At 36.8% G+C, this 13,160-nt stretch overlaps 1 protein-coding gene across 3 annotated transcripts in view; it reads right to left on the bottom strand.

Moving 5' to 3' along the window:
- NR3C1 (nuclear receptor subfamily 3 group C member 1) overlaps positions 1–13,160 on the bottom strand; it is a 143,388-nt gene that overhangs the window by 50,413 nt on the left and 79,815 nt on the right. For all 3 annotated transcript variants that reach the window (XM_075209685.1, XM_075209683.1, XM_075209682.1), the window contains exon 4: positions 5,034–5,150. In XM_075209685.1, coding sequence (XP_075065786.1) covers positions 5,034–5,150 — 117 coding nt within the window. The remainder of the gene's footprint in view (positions 1–5,033; positions 5,151–13,160) is intronic.

Here is a 13,160-nt window from a genome sequence, read left to right as displayed (position 1 = left end):
ATAACCTGGTTTTAACAGTAGCTGGCAGTAGTGCTTGCAGTGCTCCGGGTTTGCCAGTTCTGGTCGTGGAATGGCTCTATTAGCCTACCTCCAGGATGGCTCCAGAGCCAAGAAACTCACAGTTCCAGCTCAAGGCTGAATCAGGAACTTTTGATCTTGTTACTTTGCACAATCTTCAGCTCCGAGCTATAAAGCAAAATTGTTGGGATGTTTAGATCTTGTTAAGGCTAAGCATCTCTTAATCATGCATTGTATGTGAGGGGATTTTCCAACAAATCTAATATTAGTCTAATTTTACATTTCATTTCAAAATGTTAAGCTTTCAGATGTTTTTTTTTTTTTAAAAAAAAGTCAACACCACACACATACAAATACACACATATTTTTTCAAGTAAATAAATATGCATTTGTTACTATGCCTAGTAACTCTGAAACATTTCATAAAGCTCAAATATTTGGCATCTCCAACTAAATGCTGTTAAAAACATTTTTTTTTCTCTTTCAGTTTGTTTGCTTCAACATTCTACCACAAGAAAGCTCTATGTGTCCCTCTAAATTGCAAAATTCTCCAGGTGACAACATTTCTTAAAATGATTCTCAGTTTAACAGACACGAAGCAAAACTGAAATGTGGTCTGATCACGAAGGCAAAAACTAAAACTCAGCCACAAAGCAGTTATAGGTTTTTTAGAAGAAAAAAAAAATAAAAATGTTCAGAATAATAAATAGACCCTTTAAAGTTACTTGGCCTTTAATGGCCCCTCATTCTGGCTTTCTCTTGCCTGTGACAGGTTGCTAAGTGAGGCGTACTGTATAAGCGGTAGATCAGAGATGCTCACTATGGCATATTATAATACACAATTGTTTTGTTTACTTTACATAAGTTTTCTGACTGTCTTCTCCCAGTGTTTGATATGTTAGCACTATTTTTAGAGAATGATGTGATAGGGGCTTAGGAACCAGGTTAATACCTGCTGTTAAGTACCAGAGCAGGAATAATACCTTCTGCACTACACTAAACCTTTTGAAAAGTTATAAAACGATTAACAAATAATAGGGATAATGCATCATCACTCTAAACCCATGTACCTTTTCTCTATGTAATTATCTTCACTTACACAATTACCTTCTACTATACCCATGTCATTCATGTTATTTTTTCTCTTCCAAGTTACAATTCTCCTCCCTCTCACAATGTATCTTTCTTTATGCTCTTCCCACATCATATACATTACAGTGACTTCCCACAGGCCATCAGTGGCCTGGTGAGCCTTCACCTGTGGCCCCCAGCTCTAAGCTTCCAATCTGATTTATTCTCTGCAGAGAACAAGACTAAACTGGAGCAGCTGTCCGCCACATCACATGTCCTGTGCACAATGCAGAGAGGTCACACAATACACCAGAGGGGGAGGAGTGGGAGGAAGTGCAGTGTATTGTGCACCATGTTGTCTACCTCCTTCCTCTGCAAGCTCTGGATTAACGGTTATGTAGTTAGGGTAATTAGTTAGGTTACTAGATTAGTATTGAATGGTCACTGGTACTCCATGTGTAGGTGTAAGTAGCATGTGGGGGCTTTTAAGAATGCGTGATGAGATGGTGCACGGGGCATTCTGGAACTGTGTTTTTATTCATAAAATTAAGGATAAAGTGCAGGCCTTTTGAAGGCTGGAGGACTACACATGCAGCTCTCGAATTATATCAGGTAGCCATCATTTATATACAAGTTCCAACAATATATTGCATTCACCGATATTCATATAAACTCTAACAAACACTTTAGGGCAGCGGTTCCCAAAGTGTGCGCTGCGGCTCCCAGGGGTGCCGCGGCGCTGCCACAGGAATGCCACTGCCATAGGACAAAAAAACCCCAAAAAACAATTTACTAATCCGGCGACTAATCCTCAATGAATGTCGGGCGTGATAATGCCACGCCAGACATATTCAGTGAGAAGGGGCAGGAGAGAGGAGGATGCTGGGTCCCGGGTGCCATCGCACTGGTAAGAAAATAGAAGGCAGAAGAAATAGAAGAAAGAAGGCCAAGTATGGTAAGTAAAGAAACGGAGGGAAAGGTGAAAGGAAACAGCAATGGAGGGGCAGACAGAGTGCGAGGAGGAAGAGGGGCGCACAGGGTGCGAGGAGGAAGAGGGGCGCACAGAGTGCGAGGAGGAAGAGGGGCGCACAGAGTGCGAGGAGGAAGAGGGGCGCACAGGGTGCGAGGAGGAAGAGGGGCGCACAGAGTGCGAGGAGGAAGAGGGGCGCACAAAGTGCGAGGAGGAAGAGGGGCGCACAGAGTGTGTGGATGAAGAGGGGCGCACAGAGTGTGTGGATGAAGAGGGGCGCACAAAGTGTGTGGATGAAGGGGCACTGTGATGATTTTTCTACATGTTTTATTTTGTTTCAACTTATTACTCTTAATATTAGCTGTAAATAATTCTTTGACAGAAATATAATTGAAAAAAAGAGATATAAAAATATATATACTTTTTCTTTGGATTTATGTCTATTATTTTTGCAAACAACTTTGTAAGTATTTCTGTCCTGACTTAAAAACTTATTACATTATTTTGACACAATTAATGAGCAGTCCCGTTCTTAAAGTATTTATTTTGGAGGGGTGCCTTGAAAAAATTATGGAGACTAAGGGTGCCGCGAACTGAAAAAGTTTGGGAACCACTGCTTTAGGGACAAATTAAGTGAATAAAAATCAGTGAGGGCCACGCTAGTGTGGAATAAGATCACATACATTACATTGAAGAAGTCCTTACTGTAGGGTCTTAACAAGTCTCTAACAATGCCTTTTAGTAGAGTCCAGACTGATATCTACTGTTATGTAGATCAGCAACTCCAACATTAAGTAAAACCATTAGATACATTATCAGAACTGCTACATAATGTAAAACATTAGGATGGTACAACTAGAATAAAATATGAGCTTAATTGTACTCATTCGCTTTACCATTCAGTAAATGGCAGAACATGGGAATCGCCAATATAAGATCATTAGTAGATCAGCAAGCTAGGAAAATACTTACGGTGGCTCAGATTAGTGAGAAATTTGATTTGCCCTATACTCATGTCTTTGCAGTACATCAGGCTCAACATTATGGTTCCTTGGTTATTAAACATTTTTCAGCCCAAGATTGGAATAATAAATTAGATATGGTAATTGCTAAGCCAATATTAGGTCAGGGGGCTACTTTTGTTCATTACAAACTTTTACAAACAAAGTTCGATTAAATTTGTTCGGGACTGTCTTATTGGGTGGATCTTTTTCCCCAAGTGACCTTGGATATGATCTTTAAAACAATTGTATTGTTACCTGCAAGTACATATAGGGAAATGTTTTAAAAGATATTTCATAGTGGCCATTTGTCCCCACACAGAGGTTTTATAATGGGTTTAGTTGAATCGGACCACTGCACGAAATGTCATAGTTCAAAGGCTACATTTTTTTACTGTATGTGGGAATATCCATATATTAGACGGTTTTGGAGACAGGTCTATCATTATGCATCAACATATCTTTTAAATTACGCTCCTTTATCCCCGGAATGGGCTGTATTTGAAATTGTGAATAACTCTTCTTGAATAACGAGAGGAAGTAGAAATCTACTCTTGATTATTTTGGCTGCTGCTCGGAAGAGTGTCCTGCAAATGTAGACACAGGAACAACCGCCATCCTTAGACTTATTGCAAATCAAAATTGTTTTTTGCACTTAGAATGGGTTGACTAGATACCCTTTGCATAAGGAAAACAAAGTAAACTCCTTTTTTGAAATATGTGAAAGCTTTATTGATTTACTACCTAATACAGTTAAATTACAAATTATCTCATGTTTCAAATTTACAAGCTGGCCCCCTAATACCCTTTTCAATCATCAAATTAAAGAGATCTTAAGTAAAATGTGGGGTGTTTGTTTTTTTTTTCTTTGTTTTTTTTTTAAATTTAGATAAATTGACAGCACCTGGAAGCTGTATTTAATATTTAAAATGGAGTAAATATGTTGTATGGAACATGTAAGGAAATTAAATTATTTTCTTTTTCTAGAACTATGTTATGCAGCCTATGTAAGTTACAACCATGTTGTGTGTCATAATTGTAAACTATATTTTTTTTCAAACTAATAAAAAATATTTGAGGAAAACATTAGGATGATGATACATTACTAATAAGTTTAAAGCATTTGGGATGCATAGGGTTAAACTGGCAACCGGTAGTAAACTAGAAGACAGTGACACAAAAATATCAGTTAGACCTCAATGTGAGTCCTACTGAATCTGCACATTTTTATATAGCCCCATTCCACCTTGTTTTCATGCCTTGGTGATGTCACTAGCTCCCAGTGAACGGATAGGCTGAACCAAAATTCAGCCTAGAAAATGGCTGCCACCATTGTGTGTAGGGGATAGGTACATTTTAAGAGATTAAAAGGATAATGCGACTGCTCTGTGGATTTTAGAAGAGTACTGAAGTGAGTATTAGTGAAGCACTATTTGCATATTACTGACCTCTGGACAAAGACACTGAAATTTTCAACACAACATGCCTTGTTTCCCAGTTATGTGCATTTTCAGGCCAACTGCAGGATAAACCTGTATGTTCAATGCTCTGTGGACTAAACAATCAGCTGCTTAATAAACAGCTACGTATACAGGAAAGTGTAAAATCATGTAACGAAACCGGTTTCCTTCAGTATTTTTCCATTTGAAAAGGCACTAAACAAGTTTTTCCATTATTAGATTGCTATTACACATAAATACGAGCTAAACAGATGTAAAGGTTTCCATATTTTGATACAACAAATAGTTTAGTACAATTACTATGCAGTGACTGACTGCAAATCATGAATGGGTATGGGTACATAGGAACAATTACACTCCATCACGATCGCATAATTACAAAGAATATTTGTTTTTAGCATTTTTCAGATAGTTTTTCCTAAATATGTAGCAGCTCTTTCCCACAAAGCACAATTTCATTTGAAATGGTCATAATAAGCACATTATTGATGGCACAAGAGTTGACTTTCATACCTTCTAGATTCATTCCAGCTTGGAGACATTTCCGGTAGCGACAGGCAGGGCAGTTTTTTCTCCTAATTTTGTCAATAATACAATCATTCCTCCCAGCGCAAAGGTAATTGTGTTGACCTGCCAAAAGCAAAAGAGGGAATAGCAGTATAAATCATCAGAAATGTTTAATGACAAATATTGGTAAATATTCTTAAACAATACAAAAATATACCACCTGTACCATTATCCAAAATGCGCAAATATAAACACAAAATCCAGATTACAATTCCAGTTCTAAATGTCTTTGGCAGTGTCTCAATTTTTCAGTATTGACCAAAAGCACCATACTATTCCTCTAATTCTACACTCTGGATGCAGGACTTACAATATTTTTTTCTTAAAAAAAACAAACCAAACAAAAAAACATTGTAAAGCAAATTCAGTAAATATATATAACGATGAGTGTTCCAACATCACCAAGGTCCTCTTGGGCAGTACCAATGTGCTATGCTTAGATTCACCAGACCACAGCAATCTGCGCCCCTGGAATTTATTTTCAAATGCTTCCAATTGTGCGGTTAGGAAAAAAGATATTGTAAAAAGGTGATGGTATGTTTTTTATATGGAGAGAATTCTCCCTCAATTCTGAGCTGGAATCGCTACATAAACCATGCATTGTACCCTAACACCTGTTCTAGGTGGAGGTATTTAATGAACACTGCATAAAGTGTATATTCTGATGTCAGGGGTCAAATGGGACAGGAGCTGAAAGAATTCCCCAGGGTCCAAAATATAAAAATAGAACAAAGTAAGAGTGTGACACTTGCAGCCTTAAGATTACATATAATCATTTGGAGCCCAGTGTAAAATACTGGTGTTTCAGTGACAGTGGCAATACATTTATATTATAGCTACAGTGATAATAGTAAGCTTCTTTGTGTTACTTATAAAAGCTCGAGTATCCACAAGGTAATTCTGACACACATGCTCACAACGGGATCATCACTACCTATGAAGAAACATACCCTTGCACATTGCCTCTTAAAACAGCTCATGATGTGAGACGGGTGGGAGGCAGTAGGGCACAATCTTTATCATGTAAGAGCCATCTGCTTACACTTATCCTTAAAGTCATGTTACATACTTGAAAAAGTGAAAAAAATACAAACAAACCCTTTTTAACCAAGCGCCATATCAGGCAGTCATACTGCCCAGAGGCTGTGAAAGGGTATCTGTGTGGCACAGAGGATAATCACACATAAACAATAGCACTAATGAGCGAAGACCTCTTTCTACAAAAATAATATATAGCATAATAGAGTGGACAAGATAAAAACTGTAACCATAACAACGAATAAGATCTAAAGCAAGTATAATGAGTATAAAATAGATCTCGTGCATTAGACCGAAGGATTGAATCCAGGAACCTAACATTAATTTATATTCAACTACTTCTACAGCCTAAACAGATGTCACTTTAAAATTCAAGGGGAGGCTCACTTCTTCTAAAAACAGCTTAAAATGAATAATACAATCAAATCACAAATATAAAGTGGAAGTCTATTAAAGACAGATAAGTATATGTATCTAAATGCACATGGACCAGCTAGAGCGTATGATATTAGGAACGGAAGATACAATCCTGGCTTTTGTAATGCCCAGGTCTTTGGCAGATGATAGAGTGAAACTCTCAATCCCCCAAGCTGAGGAACAAGAAACATCCCAATTCATGAAGGAGAAATAGTTCTGTACATATTTAAATAATGTGAAGCTGCAAGCAGGGAAACCCATTCCATGCTAAGAGATGCCTCTAAACCACATCCAGTGTATACAATATCAAACTGGTGACTGAGTAGGAAAACAACACTTTAGTAGTCTAGATGTAAACAGTCACTCAAATTCTCCAAATGTAGCGCAATTAACAGCTGAATATCAATAAATTCATCATCAGCAACAAAGTGATAAGTGATGATATTTGCATGACACCTTTATGTGCTCACAGCACCTTCATCAAGATCATGTGAACAGCATTAAATAACCAATCTAGTTAAGTGATAAACCACCAAATCAGCAGTGTTAATGATTAACCAATTAGGCACATGGACAAGAACACCAGTAAATTTATATCTGAAATAAAGTTATTATTAGATAAAAATCTAAATGTAATATATTCAAAATAACATTAAATTGAAATCAAAAGGACTTTGCTTATCAGGACAAATATCTTATTAAAAGCCAACATGTGAAAGGGAAGATCAGGAAGATGGCAATAGAGGATGAGTAAAATACCGCCATTTCTCCATGTTTTGTTGCTCTTTAATTATTCATTTTTGTTTTCTCTTCTTTTTTTTTTTTTAAATTTCTTTTTTAAGGACTCAGAAGTCGTATTCATTTAAATTTGGCCTACCGTTTTGGGCAGTTCTGTGCAGGTGACTCATAGTACTGTAAATGAGGTGGTCATAGAGCCCATTGTTAATGCTGATGGTCTACTACTTACCAGTGGGGTCTTTGTTATACAATTACCTAAACATGAGTCCGTGCAATGCACCGTCACTCAAACAAACACTGGTCAATGACTGGGAAACATTATATAGCAGAATTCAGAAAAAAAAGACATTTACAAATTTAAGGTTCGTTCACACAGAACTGTGGAATAATTAACTGTGCAATGAAGCTTTTAATACTTTCTGGCCTTTATAAAAATAGTTCTGTAACTGTATGCAGACTGATATGAAGCATTCTGTTTATATTAAGAAGTCCTAACAAGTTTTTATATTATACACTATATATAAATATATTCTCTCTATAACACCATATTTGTGGATTGCAATGCACTTGTATATCTTCACAAACTAGCACTGAAGAGAGGAAGGAAAAAGCAAGTGTATGGAAACAAGAAGTGGGATAGATTAGGCAACATTCCAGCAGTTAAATATATGGCACTTGCTGCTGTGACACTTGCATAAGAGGTTTAAAAATATATTTTTTTCTCCATAAAACAGACATCTAGAGAAATCCGTATTTGATTTGCTCTGTCTAGCAATATATTTACCACAATATCAAATCTAATAGTAATAATACACAACCACCTTTTACTGCCAAAATAAGAGTTCAGTATGAACATTTTTCAGTCTGTGCTGTTTGATTGGTGACATGTACATTAAACATGAACATCTCAGCCATGACTTCATATTTGCACATAACGTATCAGCTATTTATATATTGTACTAAAAAAAAAATCTACTACGGAAAAGTAGATGCTTCCACGACTAGACACCAGGAACCACTTACTTCTGGGTGTTGTATATAGCTGCTACACCTCTGTGCTAGTAATTGGAGCTAATTGCTCCGGACAGTTTACTAAGCACTGCAGGCAGGGGATTGACTCAGGCACTGGGTTCCACACAGAACAAGCCAGGGAACAAATTAGAGGGTTAGCTCTTACTTGTAGGTCACAGGAGTTCAGCAGATATTAGGTTGTGCAGGATCTTAAAGGATGAGTTATTGCTCAAAGGTAACTCTTAAAAGAGCTAATGCACATCGCTGTATGGTAGTGATGATACACAGATGGAATACAAGAATGTTCACACAGAATATACAGCATAAGTGGAAATAAGATCCTAAATGTGATTTACTTTTTTTGGGACCTAAAAGAAGTATGGGTTGGAATTTATAGCACAAGCTAACATTTGGACAACCATGTGACTTGATCAATTCAAAATGATAAGACCTTGACCAGTCATTCCCCTTACCACTGAACCGTAGTACTTTCCCAAAGTTCTAATCTGCAGTTTGTGGACTACGGCTTCCATGTAGATCAGTCACATGGAATCATACTCTATCAACTTAACTGAACATGCTGATTACATTTCATTTCAAGAGAATGAGTAAAACTGAAGTAAACTGGTGTCAACTCACAGAACACGATTATATTTTTTACCTAAATTTACCCAAGCAGATGTCTCCTGTATATTTCTCAGAATTTTCCATCTGACAACATGAAAAGCACTTGGTGAATTAAATGAACCTGTCTACCTCTCACCAAGTAAATGATTTCATTAGATTTGTCAGATGTTTTATTCAAACATCATGCTCACCCCATCTTTTAAAATTTGTCTAAATCCATAATCATGTGTAGAGTAATGTAGCTCTAAAGTATACAAAGTTCCTCACACGGGATGCTGTTTACAGTCAATAATTCATTTACATCCTGAGCTTTTCCTTGAAGCCGTTGTGTAAAAGAATTCTTGAATAGATAAGTGCAGCTCATTATATGGCAGGACTGATTTAGGTCATGAAAATATTCTCATTTAAACATCTGCATAAAAAATACTGTATAAATATTATCTATCACCATACTTTGTTAAAAACAAATAGATATTTGCTGCCGTATTGCTGCTAATGTTGTCTATGCAATTGGTTTTTAATAATACATTTATACACACATATAGATAATTCCCACTCCACCTCAAAAAAATAAAAGTAAAATAAAAAAAAAAAATATATATATATATATATATATATATATATATATATATATATATATACACACACACACATATATATATTTATATATATATACACATTATATATATATATATATATATATATATATATACACATATACACATACACACACACATTCACAGTGACAAGAAAATTATGAAATGTATGTGAACCCTTTGGAATTGCCTGGATTTCTGCATAAATTGGTCATACTATGTAATCTGAACTTCAGTTAAGTCACAAGAATAGAGAAACATAGTATGCTTAACGAATAGTACACAAATAAAAGTACTTTTCTTGTCCTTATTGAACACACCTTTTTAGCATTCAAAGTAGGTTGGAAAAAGTATGTGAACCCCTAGGCTAATGACTTTGCTAGCTAACCTTGAGTCCAATCAATGCGATAGGATCGGAGATGTTGGTTTTAGTTGCCAACATATATGTTTTCGAGTCTACAATACATAAAAAACACTGAACAAAAATGGTGTTCACGGGAGAATACCACGGAAGAAGCCACTGTTGTCCCAAAGAAAAATCTGACTGAAGTTTGCTAAATAGCATCTGGATATTACACATCGATACTGGCAAAATATTCTGTTGGCAGATGAAACAAAAATTTAGTTGTTTGGAAGGAACACACAACACTATGGGGTGTATTTACTATACTGCGGGTTTGAAACAGTGGAGACGTTGCCAATTGTAACCAATCAGATTGTAGCTGTCATTTTGCAGAATGCATTAAATAAATAACTAGAATCTGATTGGTTGCAATAGGCAACATCTCCACTTTTTCAAACCTGCAGTTTAATAAATATACCCCCATGTGTGGAGAAAAAAAGGTATAGCACACCAGCATCAGAGTCTCATTCCAACTGTAAAGTATTGTTGAGGGAGCATCATAGTTTGGGGCTGCTTTTCTGCATCAGGTCCTGGACCACTTGCTCTCGCTGACAAAAACATTTATTCCAAAAGTTTATTAAGACATTTTCCAGGAGAATGTAAGAATAGCTATCCACAAATAGAAGTTAAACTGAAGTTTTGTATAATGCAACAGGAAAGCAAACCAAAACACAGAAGTAAATCAATAACTGAATGGCTTCAACATAGGAAAATCAGACTTCTGGAGTGGCCCAGGCAGAGTCCTGACCTCAACCCGATTGAGATGCTGAGGCATGTCCTGAAGAGAGCGGTTTACACTAAGGGCTAGATTTACTAATCTGCAGGTTTGAAAAAGTGGGGATGTTGCCTATAGCAACCAATCAGATTCTAGCTGTCATGTATTTAGTACCTTCTACAAAATGACAGCTAGAATCTGATTGGTTGCTATAGGCAACATCCCCACTTTTTCAAATCCGGAGCTTAGTAAATCTAGCCCTAAGAATGTTACTGAACAGGAACAGTTTTGTAAGGAGAAATGATCCAAAAACCCTCCTGACCATTGTACAGGCCTGATCTGTCACTGTCAACCTGTTATTAAATTCAAGGGTTCGCATAGTTTTCCCACCCTGCACTGTGAATATTTATGGGGTGTTTACAATAAAGACATATCATTTTAATTTTTATTATTATTTTAGTTATTAGTTTAAGCAGTCACATACTTTTTCTTATCAATGTGTATATACACACACACACACATACATACATACAGCCAAGTCCATAAATATTGGGACATCGACACAATTCTCATATTTTGGGCTCTATACACCACCACAATGAATTTGAAATTAAACTAACAAGATGTGCTTTAACTGCAGACTTTCAGCTTTAATTTGAGGGAATTTACATCCAAATCAAGTGAACAGTGTAGGAATTACAACGGTTTCTATATGTGCCTCCCACTTTTTAAGGGACCAAAAGTAATGGGACAAACTAAACAATCCTACATTAAACTTTCAGTTTTTAATACTTTATTGCAAATCCTTTGTAGTCAATTACAGCCTGAAGTTTGGAACGCATAGACATCACCAGACGCTGGGTTTCATCCCTGGTGATGCTTTGCCAGGCCTCTACTGCAAATGTCTTCAGTTCCTGCTTGTTCTTGGGGCATTTTCCCTTCAGTTTTGTCTTCATCAAGTGAAATGCATGCTCAATCGGATTCAGGTCAGGTGATTGACTTAGCCATTGCATAACATTCCACTTGTTAGCCTAAAAAACTTTGGTTGCTTTTGCAGTATGCTTCGGGTCATTGTCCATCTGCACTGTGAAGTGCCGTCCAATGAGTTTTGAAGCATTTGACTGAATATGAGCAGATAATATTGCCCGAAACACTTCAGAATTCACCTTGCTGCTTTTGTCAGCAGTCACATCATCAATAAATACAAGTTAACCAGTTCCATTGGCAGCCATACATGCCCACGCTATGACACTACCACCACCATGCTTCACGGATGAGTTGGTATGTTTAGGATCATGAGCATTTCCTTTCCTTCCCCATACTCTTCTCTTCCCATCACTCTGGTACAAGTTGATCTTTGTCTCATCTGCCCATAGGATGTTGTTCCAGAACTGTAATGGCTTTTTTAGATGTTGTTTGGCAAACTCTAATCTGGTCTTCCTGTTTTTGTGGCTCACAAATGGTTTACATCTTGTGGTGAACCCTCTATATTCACTCTTGTGAAGTCTTCTCTTGATTGTTGACATTGACACATATACACCTACCTCCTGGAGAGTGTTCTTGATTTGGCCAACTGTTAAGGGGTTTTTCATCACCAGGGAAAAAATTCTTCTGTCATCCACCACACTTGTTTTCCGTGGTCTTCCGGGTCTTTTGGTGTTGCTGAGCTCTCCGGTGCGTTCTTTCTTTTTAAGAATGTTCCAAACAGTTGATTTGGCCACACCTAATGTTTTTGCTATCTCTCTGATGGGTTTGTTTTGATTTTTAGCCTAATTATGGCTTGCATCACTGAGAGTGACAGCTCTTTGGATCTCATATTGAGAGTCGACAGCAACAGATTCCAAATGCAAATGTCACACCTAGAATAAACTACAGACCTTTTACCTGCTTAATTGATGATGAAATAACGAGGAAATAGCCCACACACGTCCATGAAATAGCTTTTGGTCCCTTAAAAAGTGGCACAAAGGATTTGCAATAAAGTATTAAAAACTGAAAGTTTAATGTAGGATTGTTTAGTTTGTCCCATTACTTTTGGTCCCTTAAAAAGTGGGAGACACGTATAGAAACCGTTGTAATTCCTACACTGTTCACTTGATTTAGATGTAAATTCCCTCAAATTAAAGCTGAAAGTCTGCAATTAAAGCACATCGTGTTAGTTTCATTTCAAATCCATTGTGGTGGTGTATAAAATATGAGAATTGTGTCAATGTCACAATATTTATGGACTTGACTGTACATATACACACACACACACACATATATGTGCTGCTCTATGGATTTGATAGGATAGACAGGTTATATTTTTTGTTACATACAACTCAACTGGAAGTATACATATAAGTCATAGGAACACAATACTACTGTGATTAAAATATTATGTCTCAAGATTTTCTCTGTGTGAAATATTAGCACTTTAAAAGCACCACACATCTGCCTAATTGATCAAATATAAAACAGAGGTCCAATTTTCTATTCCACAGCTCTAAATTCCCATTTATTCCAGGGACAGGAAGACCATGCTAACC

Source organism: Mixophyes fleayi, chromosome 4, assembly GCF_038048845.1.
Source record: "Mixophyes fleayi isolate aMixFle1 chromosome 4, aMixFle1.hap1, whole genome shotgun sequence".
Taxonomy (NCBI): domain Eukaryota; kingdom Metazoa; phylum Chordata; class Amphibia; order Anura; family Limnodynastidae; genus Mixophyes; species Mixophyes fleayi.
This window is presented reverse-complemented; position numbering and strand designations above follow the sequence as displayed.